Genomic DNA, 24,422 nt, shown 5'->3' with positions numbered 1-24,422 from the left:
AAATCTTGAAAAACGTCAAAATAACCGGAATTCTCAATATATGATTGTAGACATGCTTGCAGATAACCACAGCACCTTATATCTATTTAATTTGAGAATTTATAAGGTTTTCCCGAGAGTTTCCAGGCAAAAGTTAAGTTGTATCTCTCAGGGTAACAAGAATAACTGTATCTGAGTTCGAAAATACGAAAGTCTGCAAAGACTCCAATTATAATAATAGAGATTTGGAAAAAGAATAAACGTTGCTAAGCGAATTTTTACACTTTAACCCAATCTAAATTTTCTTTTGAATATTTTCACACTAACGTATAAAACGATAATTTGCATCAGCATGCCAACATGTGCTAGTGGAAGGAAAACCTTTGATGATTAGTTATTTCAAATTTCATTCTTTTTAGGGAGCTTCATAAAGTATGTTTTTCGGTCAACCACATTTGTGTCCTTTGACCAAAAGAAAGAGTTCTTTTGAGGGAATGGTAAAAAAAAACGACTTGAGATGATATTACTTAGATATCCTATTCCCATCCTATTAGAGACCTTTTTGTGATGCCTATTCAGAAGTACGTTGTAAAACAGTATTCAAAATGACTCTGAATTTGCATCTGTTATTTCATTGTATCATTTTTTTTCTTTTTCTGTATTGTGTAGAAATAAATTATACATTTTTCAATAGAATAAAACTATTAGTAAAGACAAAAAATATATTTGACAACAAAAATCTCTTTAACAAAAAATATAAAGAATATCTATCTCTGTAAGTAGCTTATTAAAGGAATTTACAGTAAATCTATTTGATTCTCTAGTATCAAAATATCTTTTTTCAAATAGAAAGTAAAAATAAATCTATTTTGATGTCAGAACTCAACAACAATAAAATTTAATTGTTAAACCAAGTCATTTGCATTAGAAATTTTCCACTTGTTACTAGCAAGAAGAAGCAATTACATAATGTTTGATGTTTAACGAACAAAGAACTTGTGAAGTTTCTTTGAAATCCTTTATAATGACTCACTTAGAAATCAGTAGGTGACGAAACAAAAAAATACTTCCTCATAGATTTTTTCTTATTTCTTATGAGATTTATACGACTTCCTCCAATGTTTGCATTTTCACAGAAAAATACAATAAGTGACCAGCACAATTACTTATAAAAAAGTATCCCACAATTCTTAGCCCTTAAACAAAAATACGGAATAAAAATGCTAAAATTGTTTTTCTACTTAAAGGGAGCTCCTTTTCATGCATGATGTAAGAGTAGACTGAAATAGGTCCGCAAAGCAAATTACATTCACGACTGTTATATATTCATGTTTTTCACATCAAAAATGCCGCCATAAAATAGCAGAACTTTTTGTAGAAACGTGCAAACGTAGGTTTTAATAAAATCACTTGTGAAGTTTTTATCTGTAATTATACCTTGAATATTTCATATGCTTCATTTTTAGTTTGTGTGATGTTTTTAAGTATAACCCAAGCATCAAATTAAAAGCATGAAACTGATTATCACGAAAACACTCAACAACAAAATAAGGAAAGGAATTAACATATATTACAATATAACCCTCAAGAAATCTTAGAATGCGAGAAATCACCAAAATATCAGGAACATTCAGTTGTTGTCATCACCATGTTGCCCATTTTCTTGGTTACGGTCTTACATCTCTGTTGTCCTAGAAAAAAATTGAAGTTTTATAAGATGTTGACACCAGGGATTCTAATTAACTTGAAGTTTGAAATTTGATATAATATTATGTGTCTTTAAATTCTCAAAATCATTCCTTTCAATAAAGAAATCTCTTAGTTCAAAAGTACCTTTCAGTTATGATTTTCAAAGTGGATCTTCAATGAATTTAGTAACTTTGACTGAAGTATTTCAAAAATAACCAAGGAAAGTTCATTGCCTTTTCTAGGAGATAAGATATTTTCATATTTTCACAGAATTTGTGCTGCTGTTGCACTGATAACCTTGCTGATACAAATACTTGAAGAGTTTAAAATACATGATTATCTCCCAATTTGGATATTTTGGATGACTGATAATTTTATTTAAACACTTTAACTAACTTGTATGTGTTGTCCTTTCTTCACTATGAAAAAATTGTGTTTCCCCAAAGAAATCATCATCAAATCCTCCAAAACTGGCAAAACCATCATGTAAATCATGTCCATTATCATTTTGTTCAAATCGAATGTTTTCAAAATCATTGTGTTCATGTTGGTGATGATGGTTTTTATTTGCATTATGAGCTCTGTTATGATGAAATTGATGATGAGCATTGTGAAAGTCTTCGTTTGCACCATGATGATGTTTGTCGTGATGTGCATTGTGAAATTCAAAATGACTGCCAAAGAAACTGTCTCCAAAATGATCTTCTTCATCATTAAAAAATGAATTTTTCCCAAAATCAAAATGGAAATCTTTAAAGAAGTCTTTTACATTAAAATCAAAAGAACTGCTATCAAATCCAGCTTGATCTTTTAATCCATCCTCTCCATATCTATCGTATATTTTTCGTTTTTTCTCATCTGATAGAACTTCATGTGCTGAAAGGAAAAGGAGTATCTAAGATTAAAAAAAATGTAAAATTATGGTGTATGTAAAGGAATGGCTATCGTAAGTTGGTCTAGTGTCGACATCCCTCTTCTATTTTCGACACCCTTCTTTGGAGATTGGATGAATAGGAAAGTCGGAATTGCTGATTGAAACAAATTGTCTTTGCTTAACGTTCAGAGAGGAAAAAATCTTTCTTCTATCAGTGATTCCAGCCTTCCTATTATTCCTATCTCTAAGGAAGGATGTCGAAATTAGAAGACGGATGTCGACATTAGACCAACTTACGGTATTTTTTTTGCAGAAAGAAACTACGTTTTTGTTATTTTTGAAATTTTTGGCCCCCTCTTTACTAATTCTAAAAATATTTTCAGCTGTCAAAAGAATATTCCCTTATTTTGTTTTAAATAGCCTTTAGTCTAAAACTACCTTACTTTGCGGGGGGTATTTAGAGGTATAATTTCCAAACCCCTGGTTATTTAGGTCCCATCTGTTTATTAAATTTTGAAAAAGATTCCAACCCTCACCCATTTATTCCAACTGATTTTTAAACTATATTTCTTTGCTTTTAACTATATTTATTACCACTTTACAACAGGAAAAGACCAACACTCTAGGTAGGTACCGTGAAGTCGGGTAACTTGCATTAGTGGAGGGAAACTTGCATAGCCATCACAAATGACTGGCCAATCAAAGGTAATCAAAGCAGCAAAATTTCAAAACAAATGAACTACACAGCTCCGCTTATACAGCTCTACTCTACCATTTTTGTTTTGATTTAACTTTGTATTTTAATGACCAGCCAGGTCATTCATTTGAGGGCATGTTAGCCTCCACTGGATGCAAGTTACCCAATCTCACGGTACTACAAAAAAAAGTAATTTGTTTTAAAATGTATTTTAAATGGGGGGTTGTTGTCATTATTAGACCAACTTACAGCAGTTAATGGAATATAGTAACATGATTCAAATTATATTTTCAATATTTTGAAGAATGATACAGCATTGTGAGAGTCAAATGTAAAAATATAGTTACCCTCTGCAATATCTCGAAACATCTGTTCTGCATCTGGTGATTTATTTTTATCAGGGTGGTATTTTACTGCAAGTTTTCTGAAAGCCTTTTTAATTTCACGATCAGTTGCAGTCCTTGACACCCCAAGTATTTTGTAGTAGTCTTTCTGAGTTGTAGCATCAGTGATGCTTTTTAGCACTGATACTGCCAAAGTAAGGTATAAGAAGTCGACTTTGATTTTCATTTTGTCCTATCCTCCTCCTATCTGCCTATCCTATAAAAATAAAGAAAATGTTATTGAGGATCTGTTATTTGTAAATTTAAAAACCTAAATTTTACCTTAAATTCATTCGAATCATGAAGAAAGTACAGCAAACAGAAGTAAATACAGTCAAACCAAATCCAAAACGTTATGAATATGAAAAACATAAGTTGAAAAAAAATCACACATGAGTTAAAAAAATTTTCAGCGAAAATTTAATTTATTTTGATTAGCTTCGATAGCCCGAGAAAACTTTGCTTGTTTACAATCAATTTTTGTATTTAATCGAGGCAAGCAAGGATTACATGATCCTGTACTACTACACCAGCTCTGATTGGTTTAAATCAAAGCTTGGTTTACACCACTCACCTTGGTCTATCTACATTGTGTGAAACACTTTTGTACTGGGGGTTAAGTTAAAAAACTTCCCCTAACAAATGCTCTTGTTTTCATTTTGTCTTGTTTCTATTCAATTGTTGACTTTTAGATCAAACAAGTTAAGAATCTAATAAACTTTGTTTGTATATTAATGATAACTGTTTCAAAAATTCTGAAAATCTTTAACTCACACGACCCCCGTGATACCAGATCAAGTATTTGAAGAAGAAAACGAAAGTGAAAGTGAAGTTATCACATGGAGCGGGAAAAAAAACTTTTGCTGAAGTCGAACAAAATGGCCGTTTTTTCAAGCAGAAAAGGTATATAGTTTTTATTCTTCTTGTAATTTTTCTTTCCTGTCCCTGGAAACAGATACATTGCCCTCCTTTTTTAAGATATCTATAACTCTTCGAGTTTTCAAGGACAAAGGATGTCAATTTGACGTCTCTTTACTCCAGCAATCTGTTGCAAACAGTCAGTGGGTCAAGTGCAATCAATGCAATGATATTCAAAAAACTTTTAGCATCCTGTATACAACCAGACGGTGTCAATCAAACAACTTCGAACAAAAATCGCAATCGAACCAATCGAACGTAATCGAACGCGATCGAATAATTGCGATTCGATTGTCGAAAGTAATCGAATCTCAATCGATTGGCCAATTCCTGGGTAATATTCGATTGTGTTTGATTGCGTTTTGAGTAAGGTTAGATTGGTTCAATTAATAGTTGACTATGTTCCATTGGTTTCGATTGATTGTCAATTACATTCAATCAATATTCGATTTCGTTCGATTACGATAACGTTCGATGAGTTTGATTGCGATTAAATTAAATATTGGATCACTCCGTTAGAGCTTTTTAGCGTGGGCGGCTGAGCGCTTAAGTATCGTACAAAAGCGAATAAAAGCTAAATCAATCGAAGAAAATTGAACATAATCGAATACAATCGAACTTAATCGAAGCAATCGAACGTAATCGAAATAATCGAACGTAATCGAAGCAATCGAACGGCAAATCCTAGGTAATATTCGATTGCGATTCGATTTTGTTCGACAATCAAATTGCAATTATTCGATTGTGTTCAATTGATTCGGCGTTCGATTCGTTCGATTGACACCGTCTGGATACAAAAGTTGTCTTTTTGATTTCCTAAACATTCGTTTTGAGCGTTCACTTTAAAAAAATTTGCACTTTCAATCAGTTGGGTTCTTCATACACAGTCAACATTCAGTCTAAATCTCTTAATGTCCTTCATGGATATCCTTGACTCTAATCTTATACTTCCACATTCACAGATCCTTTTACCAACGAGAATAACTGAGGACTCAAGGACTCTCATTGATAATATTCTTTCTAGCCCATCTGATAATGGAACTGTATCTGGCAACTATGCTTTTCCATATCAGATCATCTCCCCCAGTTTTGTCTCTTTCCATCATCAGGGTGTCTACCAGTCAGGGAAATCCCTCAATTGCGGTAGTAATTTCTTACTGCAATTGCGGTATAAACGTCACTTTTAAATTTTTCATATACCGCAATTGCAGTATATTCAAGAAACAGAATTCAAGATTCAAGGAGAAAACATGTAATTTTTGTACATAATTGATCATATCTTATTAACGCACAGAAAAAATATTTTTTCGATAGATCAGATTCTTTTAATAAAGAAAAGCTATCTTCTCATACAATTTTTTACAGTCGATGTTTGTTTATCTTTGTCGACCAGCACTATATGTGACTGTTATAAGCCCTTGTAGGCTAATCACGAATGAAAACTACCGCAATTGCATTATACCGCAATTGAGGGATTTCCCTGAATGTCTACAGGACCTTGAAAACCTTGAAAACCTTGAAAACCTTGAAAATGAACCACCCAACCTTGAAAACCTTGAAAACTATCAATTTTCTTTTCAATTAACAATAAATTTTGATGATATACCTCTTGGGAATACCTTGCTAACGACATCAAAACTTGGAAAAAAGTCTCTGTTGTTCTACTCTTCACAAGTCTTTTATCTATATATCATCCGACTAATATTTCTAAATTTCGTCTCAAAAGTATGGAATAATTCAGATAATTTGGGTTTCAAATAATGATATTCGTAAGACACAGGCTCTCAACTTTGGCTTACTATTTTTTCAAGTCATAAAAAAAAGTGATTCAAAAGTATACACGCAGTTGAAATTCTGAATTTTAGCGTTGAAAATGTTTATAAGATATATAGCAAACTTATGAAAAAATTTTGTCAAATTTCGCCGGCTCAATACTACAAATAATAAATTCCCCGGTCTCAGAAATCTATCCAGACATTCAAAAAGTAAGAATAAGTAAGTACGTTCCTAAACTGTTTGTCATGAGAAAATGTCCCAAAAACCGCCTGTGGCGCTAAACCTTTATAACATTTAGAGAATTCCATATTCACCTGTTTCTGTAGCGATTCTGTCCCAACGAATGCAACATATTTTTTTATCATTGGCTGAGTTTTTATCACTAATTTTCCGTTTGCATGAGCCCTAAGAAATCAACTGTTCCCCAATTTTCAAATTGCTTCAGGGCCGCTCATCAATAAATAATTCCCTTAAAACAACTCTTTTACCAATTGATTTTTGTAGAAAAAAACAATAAAAAACAAGGCGTCTTTTAGCCATTTGAAAGAGTCAAAATCAAAATTTTCTCTCGTCAGCGCCTCGTCAGTCACTGTAAACATTTGGTTTTTGCTTCTATTTCTTTATTTCTACAGTTGAAAGACTAGGGAGCTGGAGTCAAAAACTCTTTTTGTGGTATCATTCTTGAGAGGGAGATAGGAATTTAACTTTGGAAATAATTTCCCGCCCACCAAAAGCGAATAAATTTTATTGCCGTCCTCTATTTTTCTTTCGCCTGCCACTCTGAAAAAAAACAAAACCACTGTAGAGAGCCATGTCAACTGAGTATAAAAAAACCTTGAAAAGCGCCAAAATTTTTGCCAAAAAACCTTGAAAAACCACTTAAAAAAGACTAAAAAAACCTTGAAAACCTTGAAAATCCCAAAAAAGAATCCATATACACCCTGATCATTCGAAGGTAAGTTTCCCGGTGTCCCGGTGAAGATAATACTTTTTTCAGCAAGACTGATCGTGTTTCAACCAAAAAGAATTTATTCTGGATTTTCTTGAAGTTGATTGGGACACGCTTTTTTGAGATTTGGTCATAATCCAGACTCCTGTTTAAATATTTTTAATGACAAAATGAAAGTACTTGTGGAGAGACATCTACCCACAGTCAAACTTACCAAACGTCAAGTTAGATCAAAAACAAAACCATGGATAACGCCAGGAATTTTAAAGTCAATCAAAAAACGTGACCACTAACAGACAAAACATGCTAAGGCTAAAACTAAGGAGTCCAAAGATCGACTCTATGAATTATATCGTAGATATGGAAATATGATAGTCACTTTGACTAGGCGTAGTAAGAAAAACCACTATATACACCAGATATTTTGATTTCTATTCTAAAAACTCTAGAAAAGTCTGGTCTGGTGTTCGTGATATAATCTCAACAAGGGCTAATTCAGAATCACCCATTTCAATCATCACAGGTGACTCTTTGACATCAGATCCTAAGAAAGTAGCCAATTCCTTCAATGATTTTTTCACTATTATAGCTGATTCTACTTGTGAAAAAATGCCGCCTTTTTACAATCACTTCAGCAGTTTCATGAAAGATCCAAATCTGCATTCCATCCTCTTAGCACCAACCACTTATCAAGAAATCCGGCATAGCTCGGACCCCCCCCCCTTTCTTAAGGGGGGGATGACACCTTCCAAAAAAGTCAAGAAGGGGGGGGATCAGAAATTTTCACTAAAAAGGGGGGGATCGTTTAGGAAGGGGGGGCTTACATATATTGTAGATTATTTTCCAGCACTGTTATGAAATTTGGTCTGCATGAAAGGAAGTTCTTTATTTTCACTAAAAAGTGTTATTATATTTGCCAGACTTAATTTTTCTTTACTGTTTCCCTTCCCTTTTTACCATAAAAAAATTTAGCCCAAAACCCTTGGGGGATAGGCATTTTTAAAGGTTGGGGGGATGCCAAGAAGGGGGGGGGGTCATTTAAGAAGGGGGGGGGGTCAGACCCCTTTCGACACTATGAATCGTGAAGGTGATTGGCTCTTTCTCAATAAATAAAGCAAGTGGTCCTCATAGTATTCCTATAAATATACTTAAACTTTTAAGACTTGATATTTCTGTGCCAATATCGGCGCTAATAAACTACTCCTTTCTCAGTGGTATTTTTCCCTCTACTCTCAAAATATCTAAAGTTGTGCCTGTCTTCAAACACAAAGGTTCTCCCCTTGAAGTCTCTAATTATAGGCCAATTTCACTTTTATCTAACATTGAAATTTTTTTTGAGAAAGTGATGTATTCACGTCTCTCTGACTTTCTTGAACATCATAATCAAATCTACTCTCGACAATTTGGTTTTCGTAAGGCTCACTCTACTGAGCATACACTCATTAATATTGTCGAACGTATCCGAAACTATCTTGACAATGGTGGGTTTGCCTGTGGTGTATTTGTCGATCTACAAAAAGCTTTCGACACAGTTGATCACGATCACTACAGAGTCAGAGGCATTGTCAATGACTGGTTCCAATCTTACCTCACTAACCGCTCCTAGTATGTTTCTCTTGCAGGCTCAAATTCCCTTTTAAAACCTATTAATCATGGAGTTCCTCAGGGTTCAGTCTTGGGTCCTCTCTGCTGTTCTTGTTGTATATAAACGATCTTCACCGCTGATCATGTTAAAAAATAGTGTGACATTTAGGGAACTCAAAAATTGATAAAAATATAGTATTTCTTGAATAACTTGGGAAATATTTCAAATAAAACGTTGAAATTTTATATGATGATCGGTATTTACACAAAGAACATATTTTGATGAAAAAAATGGTAAAATGAGTAAAATGTGTGGCTCCAGGTCCAAATATGTCCAAATATGTGTTTTGTCAGCCACCTCAAAGGAGGAAATGGTTTGTTTGAAAATGACACTTGAATCGGTAACTAGAGGTATCATATTATCTCAAAACAGATAAAGGAGCAACATTTTGAAACTGGTTGGTTTCAAAAAGCCACCAGTGTTGTCAGCCACATAAACGACTCATAGCTTATCTTGAAATATCTTGTAACCTAGTGAGCCACTTAATTTTGCTCCAAAACAATTGGAAAGGTTAATCGTTCTACTTATGCTTGGTGAAAAAATAAACTGTTAGCCACCAAAAATACTCATTTTATTAACAAAATTGTCAGCCACTTTGAAAATGTCACAAAACAGGCCTTTATTTTTGAACACGATCCGCTGTATAAGAACCTCTGAAACATATCATTTTGCTGATGATACTCATTTACTAAACTTTTCAAAAACTGTATAGAGTCTTTGTGGGAGGGTTAATGCTGATCTCAGAGTCTTAGTCAGCTGGCTTAATGCCAACAAAATTTCCTTGAATGCTAGTAAAACTGAGTTTGTTATTTTTTGTTCCCCTTGGAGACAGATGGACTGTATTCCAAGAATTAAGCTTTGCGGGAAAGTTTTATCACCAAGTAAGAGTGTGAAGTATTTGGGTGTTCACCTTGACAATCATCTAAACTGGAAGGTTCACACTTCTTTCGTTGCTGCTAAATTGAGAAGGGCAAATGGGGCAATATCTAAACTTCGTCACTATGTTCCAATTCACATCCTTCTAAACATTTATCATGCAATTTTTGCCTCTCATGTTCGCTATGCTAGTCAACTCTGGGGACTTTGTGACAATACTGTCACACATAGAATTCTTACTTTTCAAAACACTGCACTAAGACTCATGACCTTTAGTGAGCCAAGAACTTCTGCCACTCCCCTGTTTGCTGAGCTTAAATTACTCAAGATCTTTGATCAGGTGAAAGTAATGAATATCTTATTTATTCAAAAATACCTCCAGGATAATCTTACGTCTGATGTCCTCTCAACACTTAATTTTGATGAAATTGATCACAAAACTGGCACCAGGGGCAAAGTTATTAAACTACTAAAACTTTCAACGGTAACCACTCTTTCTCTCGTCTTTCGTCAAAACAATGGAATGAGTTACTAATAAATCATCCTGACACTGATTTTCATAACCTTGATACTGATGAACTAAAATCTTTAGCTACAAAATTCTATTTAGACAAATACAAAGCTGAAAAGGAATAATCTTTGTGTGTGTGTGTGTGTGTATGCGTGTTTCTGTTTGAATGTGTGTGCGTGAACTTAGTGTGTTTTCCCAGGATGGGAGGGGGTGGGTGGTGTATCAGGAAGAACTTTTCAAATAAAACTACTCAAAGAAGTTGTCATAAAATAAAAGTAAAAATATTTCTAATATTCATTATTTTGTTGTTACTATTAACATTATGATAATCGTTTATTCATTTTTTTTTAATTATTATTTCTTTTTTCTTTAGTTCTGTAATAATTTTTCAGTTTCTTCTAGGTTCCCCATTGTATTAGAGAAATCTATTTTTTTTGTAAGCAGCGAAAATATATTCAATTCAATTCAATTCAATAAACTTAAACTCCTACCGTCAACTGCTCTAACTTGGGACAAATTGATGGTCGAAACATGGGACTGTTGCATATCTGGTCTATATTTTCACTTACTGTAAAATCGAAAGAGAAATCGTGTATTTTTTAATACGCTGTTCCTTAACTCAAATTAAATGACTTTGGAGGTTTGGTGAAATGGTGGCCGAATTGCCGTCCCATGTTTTGTCAGATAGTCCCAAGTTAGAGCAGTTGACGTTATATCAGGATTAGAAACTAGGCTAGTCTTGCCTCTTTTATCTTTTCCTTTACAACAATACAATGCTGACAAGTTGACACAAGACCATGTGTACATGTACATTGACAAGTAATCCCTGAGAGATATTTTTATAGAAATCTGCAACAAAAACGAAAGTGGTTTCTTCTACTGATTGCTTCCCAGCGCTCCTTTGCAGCTGTTTATCAAATTTCCACCAATGAGGTTTCACACGGCACTTCTTTTTGGCATCCGTGGCCTTTCAGTGCCTTGCACGATGGCGGCTGTAAAATCCCACCCTTCATACATTTGTTTCAATCCGTGATCCGTGGCTTAGGTTTTTTCTCATCTTCAATTTACTGAAGAAAGCGGGAATTTGATGCAAGAATTAGATTGTCAACAAAGTGCCATAAAAAATCATTGAATAAAAGAAGAACTTAAAATCTTAAATATTTTAATTTTGAAGAATAGGTGCAAAAAAGTGAAACATAGAAAAGTTTTATTTTTCATTGCATTAATCAAAATGGGGGATTTGGAAAATTTTCTATGTTTCGATTGCATGTGCAGTTAGTCACACTAGGAAATCAAGCTTTCATAAAAAACAACATCAGTCGTCTACAGGATGTATTTACAACAACAAGGATGAGAGTTACCTGAATCAAGTGCAAAGTGTTCAAGTTCCCAAGACAATTAATTAAAACTTGAAAACTTAAAATGAGACAAAATCACTGATTGCGAAGGTGCAGCATCAACCAACCAAATTTTTCATTCAATTCCCGAGACAGCGCTTCCATTTTTAAGGCCTTGTTTATACACTAAAGTAAAAATAATTCCGCACATGTTAATGGGCCTGTCAGTCTAATCTTAAACTCCTACATCAGGGCCCGGTTGTTCAAAAAATCGATTAGATTAAATCCCGATTAACGCTAATCGCGATTAAATTTCGATTAGTTAATCGCGGGGATTAACTTCCGTTGTTCGAACGTCAGATTAAGTAATCGCGCGGGAAAACTCTGGGAAAACCCTTTTCGAATGTTCCGTGACGTCATTTTTCAATTTTCGAACGTTCCCTGCGAAACCAAAACAAACAAAAGGAGAAATAAAATTTTTTTTTAAAAACTCATTCAAGAACAATCGAACAATCTATACAAAATGTCAGGAAAAAGACCAAGAAAAACTAACTTCACTGCTGATGAGATCAGAATCATCTTGGAGGAATACGAGGCTAGTCAGAGCACGATTGAAGGAAAGTTCTCCCCTTCAATAACAAACGCTGCTAAACAAGCTCTATGGGAGAACATAACTTTGAAAGTTAATGCCCTCGGTGTTGCAAATAGAAGCACGAAAGACATCGAAACAAAATGGAAAAATCTAAAATCCGATGCAAAAATCACTCACAACGAGTATAAAAGATACGTCAATGGAACTGGTGGTGGCCCTCCAACAAAACCCCCAACTGAAGCTCAGCATAAAGTAATTTCACTTTTCGAAGGACGCCCTTCCTTCGAAGGCCTAGATGGTTTTTCCTCCTCATCGTTCATCGATGATACAGGTAAAGAAAACTCTATGTTTCGATTATTCCATTCGTACAAATAATTCTCTTTATGATAATAATTTCAGTCAGTGAAGAACGATCAAAAACTTTAAAGAAATCAACACTTGACTTTCCACAGACAAAGCGTGGTTTCTTTGTGTAGGTCTTTGCAGATCTTGTCTGAGAAGATTGGTTAAAAACACAATGCCTTGTCGTGAAAAGCGAAAGCGCATCCGAATGTCCTCATCTGAAAAAGTGTTGTTATGCATAAAATCTTTCAGTCTGTATGTTCTTGGACGTCTTCTTTGCAAATTTCCATATAAAATCATGTTCATGGCGGCCATTTCTCACTTTGTTTTAAGCTTAATCTTTCCTTAATCCAACTCCCGAGCAGGATTAAGTTTTGGGGTGTTTAAGTCTAAGTTAATCTCTTTTTTAATCGTGATATTTTTTGAACAACAGACAAATTTTCGTTAATCGGCGCTAATCGCTATTTAATCCGGACTTAAGCTAATCGGCCGCTAATCCACTTTTGAACAACCGGGCCCAGGATTATAAACTAGGCTAGTCTTACCTCTTTTATCTTTCCCTTTACAACAATACAATGCTGACAAGTTGGCACAACACATTAACAATTAATCCCTGTAAGAGAAGTTTATATTGAAATCTGCAACAAAAATGAAAGTGGTTTCTTCTACTGATTGCTTCCCGACACTCCTTCGCAGTTGTTTAGCAAATTTCCACCAATGAGATTGCCGCATTTCACACGGCCCTTCTCTTTGGCACCCATGGCCTCTCAGTGCCTTGCACGACGGGTGGCTGTAAAATTCCACCCTTCGTACATTTGTTTCACTCCGTGATCCATAGATTAGGTTTTTTCTCATCTTCAATTTACTGAAAATAGCGGGAATTTGATGCGAGAGTTAGATTGTTAACAAAGTGCCGTAAAAATCATTGAATAAAAGAAGAACTTAAAATCTTAAATATTTTAATTTGTAAGAATAGGTGCAAAAAAGTGAAACATAGAAAGGTTTCATTTTTAACTGGCTTTATCGAAATGGGGGATCAGGAAAATTTTCTATGTTTAGTTTTTTGCACAAATCCCTGTAACTATGGGCAAGCACCCCGTTGCTAAGATGTTTGCTTGAAACCACTCAAAACGAAAGTAAAATCGGCCCGTACTCGAAATCCTGTAATCTTGATATACAAGCTTAAGTCTGTACTATCTGTGTTTAAGGTCCGGCAAAATTTCCGGGAAATAGCCTATCAGGCGGTGCGCGGATCTAGGTGGGTTCGGTCTCCCGTAGATGTTTTTCTTGGGAAGTTGATCTTCAAATTAGTTTTCAAGGTTGGCTTGGCTCGAATTTAAGGCAATTTCTCATAGTTTTTGAAAATGTTAATTTAATTAAAAGATTGCATATTTGTCCGATTGTTATGTTTTCACACATCCCTTTAGAGCTTCAGCATGGTGCACAGAAAACAACCACAATCTGATCACAGGTTAGGATTTTGTCATTTGTCAGAATTGTTCACTCCCTGGAAATACGCAACTTTCTGAAGTTTTGTTTTTTTGGTTGTGCTTCATTTTAAAAATAATGAAGATGTAAAATTACTATCAATCCCATGAGTAAAAAGAGGTATTATGTCTAGTCTAGGAAAAGTGCGCTCGCACAGTGAATAGAATCTCACAAATGTGCAAATTAATTTAAAAAGCACTGGAAAAAACGCCCACTGAAAATTAAAACTAGGATATTAACAGATTCCCCTCTGTCTATGAGGTGATCAATAAAATATACTATCAAAACATAATCATCATGCCAGCCAAGAAAGCATACCAATAAAACAAATATCAAAACCAAATATCAATGGTCATTGTATAACAAGTCCATTTTCAACATAACCAATATCAACTGGAACAAATATATCCATCAATAATCGATCGCGAACCAGGACTTTCAATAAATCAAAATCATCATAACTATTTAAATACCATTCTCATCAATATAAACCAAAACATATCTCATCATGTAATCAACATATCAAATACCAATATCGAATAACATTAACAACATCCTCTCATGGAGGACGTAGCCTTCCAAAAACAAGAACTTGATTTAATTTACAGGAAGACGCTCCGAAGCTTCGATCCACTTGATGGACATTTTATTATCGTGTATCATTTCATAAATGACACCCATTTCAATGCGTAGCCTTTTCTCCGATACCATAGTTGTTGAGTGAACATTTTGTACCAGAGATTTGTTGTCGACAAATGACTTTATGGGGATTCGATTCTGTTGATCAGATTTTCCGTAAATCAATTCTGTTAGAAGGCATCTGATAACGAAAACACCTTCACAACCATCAGCAAGTGACAATGTTTCTGCAGCAAGGGTGCTTTTCATGACACATTTAATCTTTGTAAACGACCAGGAAATGGGACAGCATTTATCTCCTTCGCCGAAGAGAAAAACAACTCGACCACCAGTACTGGAAGTTCTGTCAGGAAGATTGGCGAACGATGCATCATTGAATAACATTAGCTTAAGATTACTCAGTTCTCCAAGACATGGGAACTTGATTTGTAACGCTTCAGATTTCAACTTTCTGATGACTTTATTCGCTTGAAGTAAATGATCTACTGTGGCTCGATTGGTTATCATACTCAGTTCAAGAACGTCATATGAAAGATCTGGTCGTGTCTATGTTGCGACCCAATTCAATTGACCGATTGCTGTTCTCAAAAGTTTTTCCTCTTCGGATGTCACTTTATCGTTCTTTCGTAGTAACTTTAGTTTCTCGATGGCGTGATTGGAATCTCCTTGATTGACTTTACGTAGATCGATTGCGATAAAGTTGTTTCATTTTGGTTGGTTGAAACTTATAATCCGATGTATTTGAAAATATCAGTTCCCTTAGAACCAAAAATTTTACACACCTTTTTCACAACAGTCTTTAAGAAGGTCTGTGAACCAGCATACAAAAAGTCATCAACATGTAGGATAAACATTCCTGCAACCTGGTTAGATGAATCACGCCACATGAACAGTGCTTTGTCGATGGTTGATTGTACGCATCCAAGTTTTAGTAGTGTTTCTCAAATCGTAAAATACCGATTACGGGATGCATCGTTGAGCCCATACACTACTTTTCGTAGCTTCCAAACTAGGTTCTCAGCTACTTTTGCATCTTGTTGAAATCAAGGGTTGGTTTTCGAATTCAACCGGTTCATATACGTCAAGTGACTTCCAATTAAGAAGCTCTTTTTCTTTAGCTTCTTTGACAAGTTCTCTTTCTTGGTCATTTGTGGGACGAAATGTAGCATTGAAATTGACACTTTCACTGGTATTTTTCCATTCAATCGCTGAAAAGTCAAGACATGAATGTTCACCATTTTCTACATTTTTGACATTGAACCACGATGCAAACTTTGCATCGTCTCTTTACCTCCTCTGCTGATGATACGGGCAGTTTCCCATTCAGAGTTATTTTGTTTAATACGCACAATGTCCTGTAGTCTAGGAAAAAGTTGTCTTTCTGATACAGCTGCAGGCATTGGCGGTGGTACTACAGGTGTTTGATCCGAGATCGGTGGTGTAGGAGCATCATCTTCATATTAAATTGTCACTGGGCTGTCAATCGGTTCTGTAGATCCGGTATCGCTGGTTTCCTATTTGTCACATGCTGTTGGGACTGTAACTTTGGAGTTAATACGTTTGGTTGGATTTCTGTTTGGAGTTGGGTTGAATTCTTCTCCGACTTTGAGGATTCGACAACTGGGAACTCTTACATAAACACTTCCATGGCGGACAAAGATTTGTAGTATACAGCATCACCGATTTCGAAAATTTCGCTATGGCTTCGTAACTGATGTCGCAATGCACGCCTGATTCGCTCTAATGATTCAGCTTGTATAAATGCTCGTCTCCCTGAGTGTAGACTGTTAAGGTGTTGATAGAAACGTTCAGATGTTGTTGTACCCTCTAAAGCTGGTGGCTTATCAACGATCACGGATGGAAGATTAGGATTTTGTCCAAACAAAAGCTGATAGGAACTGTAGCCGGAGTTCATTTATAAACAGTTTTTTGCATGAATTGCCCATACTAGGGCAACATCGGGTTTCATTTTTGAGTTTTCTTCCAGGACTTTTTGCAAACATTCATCAACAACGGCATGGTTACGTTCACATAATCCATTTTGCCATGGACTTTCTGCTGCAGTGTTTTTGACTTCGATATTAAGGTTAGCACACATATCCTTATACTCTTCATTTGCAAATTCACCACCGTTATCTGCTAAAAATTTCACTGGACAACCGAATTCTGGTCTGATCCACATAAGCATGACTTTATCTACAATGGTTGACGGCTTTTTATTGTTTATAAATCTGGACATGGTGAATCTTGTAGCTGCATTGATTAAATGAAGAATGTATTTACCGTCTTCCCACTTCTTGAGATCCATCACTACGACTTCATTGAAGGTGGTGGCTAATGGTAAACTGACAACTGGCCTTGCAGGAAATATGCTGCTTGATGCTGAAATAGCATCAATCACTTTAGAGCAAACTGGCAACAGAACTCCTGCATCTCGTAATAAACCTTTTAAGCGTTTCTGGGACGGATGAGCAAACTGCTTATGAAGTTTTGTGACAACTGACGAAATTTCCTGATCACTTTCGACACCGGTAAAGTAACATTCTATGTCAATAGATGTGTCTCTCAAAGGGATGCAATAATGGCCTGCTGATGTACTTTGTAGGTTAACAACATTTCCTTAAATTTCAGCTTTATCGTTCACCAAATCAAGTTTCATTCCTGCTTTTTTCATTGCATTTTTACTTAAAAGCATCGGAATATCACTATCAATAATATCTGTTTCAATGGTGCATTTTTGTCCAGCAAGGTAGCAGGGCAACAATGCTTTTCCTTTTGATTTGAGTCGTTGGCCACCTCCAAACTTGTAAATAGTATCACTATCTTTGTAAATAATCTCACTTTTTTCACTGTCACTTAGTGAGTTGATAAAACTCTCCATCCAATCTTGTCCAGAAACTGTTGACGAGCATCCACTGTTGAGAACGGCAGCATTGGTAAATTCTGTTAACAACACTGTCATTTCATCATTATTTTGGCCCGTAAATAGAGCAAATTGTTCAGTCTTTATGTAGAATGAATGTTCAAGATTTTCATAAGCATGAGGGCAATCTTTCACGAAATGTAATGTTGAATCGCATGCCATGACGCATTCCGGCAACTCCATTTTGAATTTTTTTGTTTTATTGTAACACTTCTCAAATTCAAGTATGTACGTATCCATTGCTTCGCCTTCAACTTTCTTATATCGATCGAAATTGACGTAATATTCGTACACTTCCGCCAACACATCTTTTTTAAACACTGTATAAAAGAACGCTATCAAAGTTTCTAGGCCATCGTCTTTTTTCAGATCATCAAGATCAACTTCATTGAATACTTTGTCTCTTATTTGGGATTTGTCATCCTCTGGTAGAGACAACGCTACAGCTAATCCTTGCTTCTTCTTGGTAAGGTTTGTGACATAAGTCCAAGCACGCAATTCTTCCACATATCTCGTATAAGGTTTGTCATCTCCAAAGGCTGGGGGCTTTTGAAAACTTTCTGATGACGCCATTTTGAACGACTTTCTGCTACCATGAAAAGTCAATAACGGTGAATAATATAAAAGCCCCACAGCCAGACCAAATGCTAATATTAATATATACTAGCCTATAACGATAAGAAGAATATGAACGTTAACATCATTTTCTATTTCAAGCCAACATCTTAGCAAAGAGGTGCTTGCCCATAGTTACCGTAGAGTGAATTTTAAATCAAAAATATAAATATTTTCCAGTACAGTAAAATTGATTAATCAAACAATTTTATTTCAAATGTATATTTACACAAGAACACAAACAAAGTGTTCAACCAAAGCTCTATAAATGTTTAAAAATGTTTTAAAAAAACATTTAAAGAAAGATATTACTATTATCGGCAATCCAAAAAAATATCAACAGTCTGATTGGTTAAAAAGAGTACAATATATCTTGTATTTTACATGTAATGCTACATGCATTGTAGTGGTAGCAGCAATCTAACGTCACTTTTCTACAAGAATGCCCTACGTTTTTTTCCAACGAAACAATGTAAAGGGTTAACTATGGGAATTCTTTTTTTAGACATAGTGGTTTCTTCCTAAACTCATCCTGGTAACAAAGATGCTTATCGAAATTTTATCACAGCTGCTCTCTGATAAAAACAATGAAAGGAAGGTTTGTCAATTTTTTCATGTGCATCACTTAATAATATTAGGTATAATATTAAAGCAATTTAATGAGCGTAGTGAAAACTTTGAACATTTGCGGACCTCCTCATACCAACAAAGTCTAGGCTGAGCTTAGAAAAGCTTATCTCATTTTTTGGAGCCTTGATACTAGACAATGTAGGAGTACTTTAAAAATCCCTTGAAAAAATGCCCTTTTCAGAACGGAGGAAATCAAATTCAATCAGAAATATTTGCTCCTATTTGTTCCTATTAAGCATCATATAAACAATGACAAATAAGATTCTTCTCCTAGAGGGAGGACTTTCTTTCCAAGTATCTCAAGTATCAATTGGACCTTAATGATGATAGTGTTTTATATTTAGAGTGCTTCATCAAAACTTGAATTGATGCTGAAGGATAATGAGATTGTCATTGCCCTTGACAAGTCATCTGGAAGAAAGAAGTCAGAAATCACTTGGGATGTTGTAGTGCAAAGGATCGCAAAGTTTGTTACATTGGAAATTGAAAAAGCTAGTTCATTGGAAGTTTTGGAAAAGAGGGCTAAGGTAAATTTATTTTGCAATGCTCTTAGGATATATACAGCAAAGACAAAGGAATTGAATATCATTTTTTGAGTAAAGCTGTCAGCTTCAAATTTTCACAAAAGATTTTTTGGTTCAAAACATCCTCTGGTCAAAATTTGATTTAAAAATGATGAAAATCCCTGACAGCACCATGAAAACCCTTTGTTTGAGCCCAAAAAAGTTTACATTATTTTTTATATAGAAAAAGCTCATATATATACTATTTTGAAAAAACTGAAAAAGGGTGCCTTACTTTCGTCAAGTACAAAGAAAATCAATGGACCAAGCAAAACTGATTTATAATTTTTGTGGTATTTCTGCTTAAAAAGAATAATCATAACTGAGAAAAATATAAATGTTTTTTTGTTATTCGTATTTCGGAAAACTGGATCTGTTGGCACTCAAAAAACAATGTAAAACCTGGGAAAGAAAATGATAATTGCTATTTTTACATTTTGAATACAATGTCAAAACAAAAGGTCTCCTGGATGGGAAGTCAAATATGATGCATTTCAGTAGTTTTAACTGATGAACTGTTTACAACGTTAACATTCAAATGACTAGAATGCCAAGATGAAACAAAGAATCTTTCTTTTTTTTGGGAGTTAATGTCTATAGAGACAAAAATCCTTGTATTCTCTCAAGGGACCAGTTTTTATTCAAATTAGTTTTCGAAGCTGGCATTGGTCAAATCAAAATTTTCTTTTAAAGTTACTTTCATTAAAAAGCACTAGTTCATTTTTTAGAAGTTTTTAGGCATACTCATTTGTTTGCGAGTCAAGCAAATGATAAAGCGCTTTTGTAGCATTAAAAATATCTTTGATACACATTTTGGTGCGACACTAGTGTTGCTTAGTGATGAAGGTCCAGGTTGGAGAGGTTTTTTATAAAAGATGATTTAGGTAATCATTACAGTACCAACAAATTTGCTTAAGGAGACAATTTTCCAATCTTCTCATTTTCAGAATAGTCTGGCAATGAGTTTTATTTATGAATAAATAGGCTCAAAACATTAACATAGTTTTATATTGATATGTATTTTGCAACATATATCTTTTTAGGAAATTGCCAACCTTTTCAAGACAGCAATAAGGACTGCTGAAAGAAGTAAGAATATTATTTTTCATAATTTTTAAATGTTATCAAAGACCTGAAATGTAAACCTCTGATTTTAATTTCTAGTAACTTGTCTAGCTACCCTCTCTTTCAATATTGTGAATAGCACAAGCAGGCACAAGCACAATTTGCGTTACACAAATAGAGAGTTTTTTATTATTATTTGATTTGTCTTTTATAGATAACATTATCCTAAAACCTGGACCAGTGTTCAACCATATTGGATATGTTATTGAACGAGTGGAAAAAGGGTCCTTCCTTGAAATCTATTCCAATATCTTGGTCAAGCTGCTGCTGCCAAAACGAAAACATTCTAATGAGCTTGGACCAAAGCGATGGAAATGTAAGAACTATTAAGAGCTACTTATTTATGATTCATTCTTTCACAAATACTAACTAATAAATAAAGAATACTCAAATTTTACTTTAGTTTTTGTGGAACTATTTTGCCAGTTGTTGGAAGCGAATCAATCACACCAGTCAGCTTTTGTTTACGCAAGTGCACTTCATAAACTGATGGAGATTGTATGTAATGTACCAGACGTGGACACCGGAAAATTGTTTACCTTCTTCAAAGACATTTTCTCTACAAAGAGGTATTACTTCTGGAATAATCAAGAATAATCAGGTTTAAAATTTTAAGTTGTGTCAATCTCAATAAAAAAATTATTTTATAGATCAAATATCATGTGAGTATTTGGTTGAAAGTGCACTTATAAAGCAATCCCTAATATTTTCTTTTCTTTTAGGTCAAAAGAGAATGTTTCCTTTTTGGAAACAATGATATCAAGTATGAATTTATTTTGTAAAGCCTTTGTTTTGGAATGTCAAGCAGAAATTTGTGCTCTTGGTGATGATATCTTTCATTTTCTGCTCAATATTTGGAAATCCCAATCTGCTTCATTGAAGGTAATATCAACTGGCCTATTAACATTTTTTGCTCAAATTTTGTGAGGCAACTCCACATGACATGTATTTTTGGGACAGAGGGTCAATTTTTTGCCACCTTTTGGTATGGTGTATTTTACAGACCGGCCCAGAATTGCCTTTTTTTGCCTAAACAGCCCCTAGGATACCATATCTCATGATTGAAAAATGCTATTGACTTGAAATTTTGACAAGTATTAGGTGTTAATGATACAAGCTTGTAGCCAAATTTTTAGAGAAACCGGACAGGGGGTTGTGCTGAAGGTGAGCATTTTAGGTAAAAACAGACTGGTCTTTCAAATACCAACTGATCATGTGACTAAATTGAAATTTTGCACACTGTCTTAGATGGTCAATATCTATCATTGGTGAAGATTTCAAGTCAAAAGCGCTGGCATTAGTTCCAGAGTTTTGGCAGGTGGTCAACATGTATTTTACAGACAAAAAGTACCAAATACTCGAATGTGAACGAATTTTTTCTGTTACTAGTCTCTTTTATTTGACAAATCAGCCTTCAGAAACAAATTTCAGTCAAATCAAACAAGTCAACCAGTCAATACATGATTTTGGTCAAGTTTACATTCTGGTCTGTAAAATACCAACCAGATAGGTCAAAATTTCAAAGTCATAGTACTTTTCAATCTTGAGATGCTTTCCCTAGTAAAAAAATAGGAAGGTGCTCGAAGGGTTAAAAAGTCTTAACAATCGAAACTATTATAATATTTTGAAGACTTGTTTTTATATATGAGCATTATCTATAGGTTCTTTTTTCTTCAACTTTTATTGTAGAATCAACTTCTAACCTTCTTTGATGTCCAGTTGAAAACGCACTCAATAAATTCTTCCGAGACTGATTTGGATCTTTACCCGTGGTTTCATGATGCTTGGAAAGTATGTTTTAAAACTATTTGCTTTCATCATTTTCGAAATACCTCCTAAGAAAATAAACATTTAGGTTAGGTACTATCTATGCAACTTTTAGTAATAAATCTTTCTTCGTTTAGGACAATATGAAAGAACTGTTTGAAGTTTTATACAAAGAAATGGCACAAATATCAAAATCAAAGTAAGTGTCGACGAAATCTCAGGTTCTTTTCTATGACATATGGTTTCTGCTTACCAATATTAGTAAATAGGACGTCAAAAATATGTTGCCAATTAGAAATAACTTTTGGGCTCGTACAGGACTCATTCGCATGCATAAATTTTAAGTTTGTTGAGTACTATTTTCGATGAATGCAAGTTTTAATGTGTAAGAGAGATAATTATGTAAGAGATTTTTTCTTTGGATTAGCCACTCTGAAAATCGGAAAAAAAAACACAACTGGTCATTTTTATTAAATAGAATTACTTTTGTTTTTTTAGAAAATCCTATCAAAAGAAGTTGATTTCCTTGATGACACAGTTAGTGGGTCAGGTAAACATTTTGTTTTCTTCTCTTTTTTACTTTGATATTATTGGTAGATCAGTCAGAATCAGGTAACGTGTTTTTGCTGTCTTATATTCTAACTTTGAACTATCAGTATTGCTGTTTTTTAGTTAACCTTCCTCAAAGTAGAAGTAAACCCAAACATTGAGAATGCATTTGAAAGTGGTGAAAACCGGAGAAAAAGACAACGACTTTCAGACGAAAAACCGTTGACAGCACTTCTGATGGGCATTGATTTTGTGGTTCGCCCTTCTCAGTCTTGTCTTATGTATGTATTCTCCTTTTTGATCATTTTTCCAGTAGTCTTTTTCTTTATATTTGCTTTATTTTTAAGTCGATGCATGTCTTTTCTTCATTATTTTAAAAGAAAACCAAGAACAATTCATTGTTAAAGAAGGACTTTAAAGATCTTGTTAATAAAGAACGGATTTAAAAGCTGTTGATAAAGTCTTTTGACTTATTAAATATTACGTTTAAGATTGAAAGTAATATCCAGCTTGATGGATGATCAATCATTTGTCATCAATGATACGACAACAAAAGATATTTTAAATAAGATTGCAAACAATGCCAGTCTACCAGGTATTGAGTAAGTGTTGTTTTTATGTTTCGTATCATTATACATTCGATGTTTCGTTGATTGTATTTAAAAGTTTTTTTTAAGAACATACATAAATTTTTAAGCCTAGGGTATTCTTAACCTTTTGAGTTTCAGGCCTACAAATGTTCTTAATGTGCTTTTATTTTCACCATTTTATGAGCATTTTTGTCCATTTTCTTAGGAAATGGGCCATTTCAGAGTGCAAAAGCCTTAAGATGTTCTTAACTTGTTCTTAACATTTTGGCCATTGAAGCCATATGTTCCATGGTTTCAGCCCACTTTTCAGGTGCCCCCATTGAGCATGGTGCCCCCAGCAATTTAGGTCCCCTTGAGAAATTGCTTTGAGTTAGGTACCCCCATTCAGCCAAAAAAATTTGTTGTTATCCTATAAAGATGGCGGCTGTAAATCAAAACAACCACATTAGAAAAAATATAGCAAAGATGGCGTGATGGGAAACGAAAGAGAAATTGGATTGGAAACTAGGTGCTGTGGTAAAAAAATTCAATAATTTGAAATATTTTGAAATATTCGATTTGGAAAATATAACCAGCCCTCAGAGCCTCCATCAAGACAGCTAGGTACCCTTAATGAATAGGTAACCCCAAAGAATTGCAAGGCATTAGCCCCCCTCTACTAACCTGGCCTAGGTGCCCTTCAGATTTCTGGGGGGCTGACACCATGTGTTCTTATATAGTTTGTTCTTATATTAAAAAAACAAAATTTAAAATCTCATTAAATTCTTTTCCAGCGTCGAACACAAAAACAATGTTTTGTTACATTCAATTGCTGTTGCATCTCACTGTTGCGTTCAAACCAAAGGAGAATCGAATGATTGTAATTTGGAATTGCTGAAGATTTTTTATGTTTGTCACAAAAGCATGAAGAGTATGGCTGACCAAGAAAAATTTGTCCCTTTCATCAAAACCTTGATTCAAGTAAA

At 34.5% G+C, this 24,422-nt stretch overlaps 3 protein-coding genes across 4 annotated transcripts in view; 2 read left to right on the top strand and 1 right to left on the bottom strand.

Annotated features, from left to right (window-relative positions):
- Positions 1-603: 603 nt before the first annotated feature.
- Positions 604-3,856, bottom strand: LOC136814078 (dnaJ homolog subfamily B member 9-like). Its single transcript, XM_067070579.1, has 3 exons — positions 3,587-3,856; positions 2,065-2,544; positions 604-1,670 (listed from the first exon to the last, which is right to left on the bottom strand). The coding sequence occupies exons 1-3, from the start codon at positions 3,807-3,809 to the stop codon at positions 1,600-1,602; spliced, it is 774 nt and encodes a 257-aa protein (XP_066926680.1). The 5' UTR covers positions 3,810-3,856; the 3' UTR covers positions 604-1,599.
- A 600-nt stretch (positions 3,857-4,456) lies between these two features.
- The window catches only part of LOC136814036 (serine-protein kinase ATM-like), a 47,939-nt gene continuing 27,973 nt past the window's right edge, over positions 4,457-24,422 (top strand). The window contains exons 1-13 of one of the 2 annotated variants that reach the window (XM_067070545.1): positions 4,457-4,525; positions 18,739-18,831; positions 19,208-19,390; positions 20,470-20,515; positions 20,706-20,867; positions 20,955-21,120; positions 21,274-21,433; positions 22,241-22,342; positions 22,456-22,517; positions 22,817-22,868; positions 22,991-23,148; positions 23,359-23,469; positions 24,231-24,417. In XM_067070545.1, coding sequence (XP_066926646.1) covers positions 18,778-18,831; positions 19,208-19,390; positions 20,470-20,515; positions 20,706-20,867; positions 20,955-21,120; positions 21,274-21,433; positions 22,241-22,342; positions 22,456-22,517; positions 22,817-22,868; positions 22,991-23,148; positions 23,359-23,469; positions 24,231-24,417 — 1,443 coding nt within the window. In that variant the 5' untranslated portion in view covers positions 4,457-4,525; positions 18,739-18,777. Of the gene's footprint in view, positions 4,526-13,997; positions 14,040-18,738; positions 18,832-19,207; positions 19,391-20,469; positions 20,516-20,705; positions 20,868-20,954; positions 21,121-21,273; positions 21,434-22,240; positions 22,343-22,455; positions 22,518-22,816; positions 22,869-22,990; positions 23,149-23,358; positions 23,470-24,230; positions 24,418-24,422 lie in introns of those variants that run through there. The other variant, XM_067070550.1, reaches the window with a different exon arrangement.
- Positions 12,158-12,601, top strand: LOC136814236 (nuclear apoptosis-inducing factor 1-like). The gene has a single exon (XM_067070753.1). It carries the CDS (start codon positions 12,158-12,160, stop codon positions 12,599-12,601), a length of 444 nt encoding a protein of 147 aa, XP_066926854.1.

This window comes from Clytia hemisphaerica, unplaced genomic scaffold (assembly GCF_902728285.1).
Source record: "Clytia hemisphaerica strain Z4C2 unplaced genomic scaffold, Clytia hemisphaerica genome assembly, whole genome shotgun sequence".
In the NCBI taxonomy this organism is placed as follows: domain Eukaryota; kingdom Metazoa; phylum Cnidaria; class Hydrozoa; order Leptothecata; family Clytiidae; genus Clytia; species Clytia hemisphaerica.
The sequence above is the reverse complement of the archived record's forward strand: the minus strand, read 5'-3'. Positions and strand labels throughout refer to the sequence as shown.

Coding starts and splice junctions, on each gene's coding strand:
- LOC136814078 (XM_067070579.1), bottom strand. CDS start 3,809: ATGAAAATCAAAGTCGACTTCTTATACCTTACTTTGGCAGTATCAGTG. Junction 2,545..3,586: donor GTTTCGAGATATTGCAGAGG/GTAACTATATTT, acceptor TTTTCCTTTCAG/CACATGAAGTTCTATCAGAT. Junction 1,671..2,064: donor AGAAAGGACAACACATACAA/GTTAGTTAAAGT, acceptor ATTTTTTTCTAG/GACAACAGAGATGTAAGACC.
- LOC136814236 (XM_067070753.1), top strand. CDS start 12,158: ATGTCAGGAAAAAGACCAAGAAAAACTAACTTCACTGCTGATGAGATC.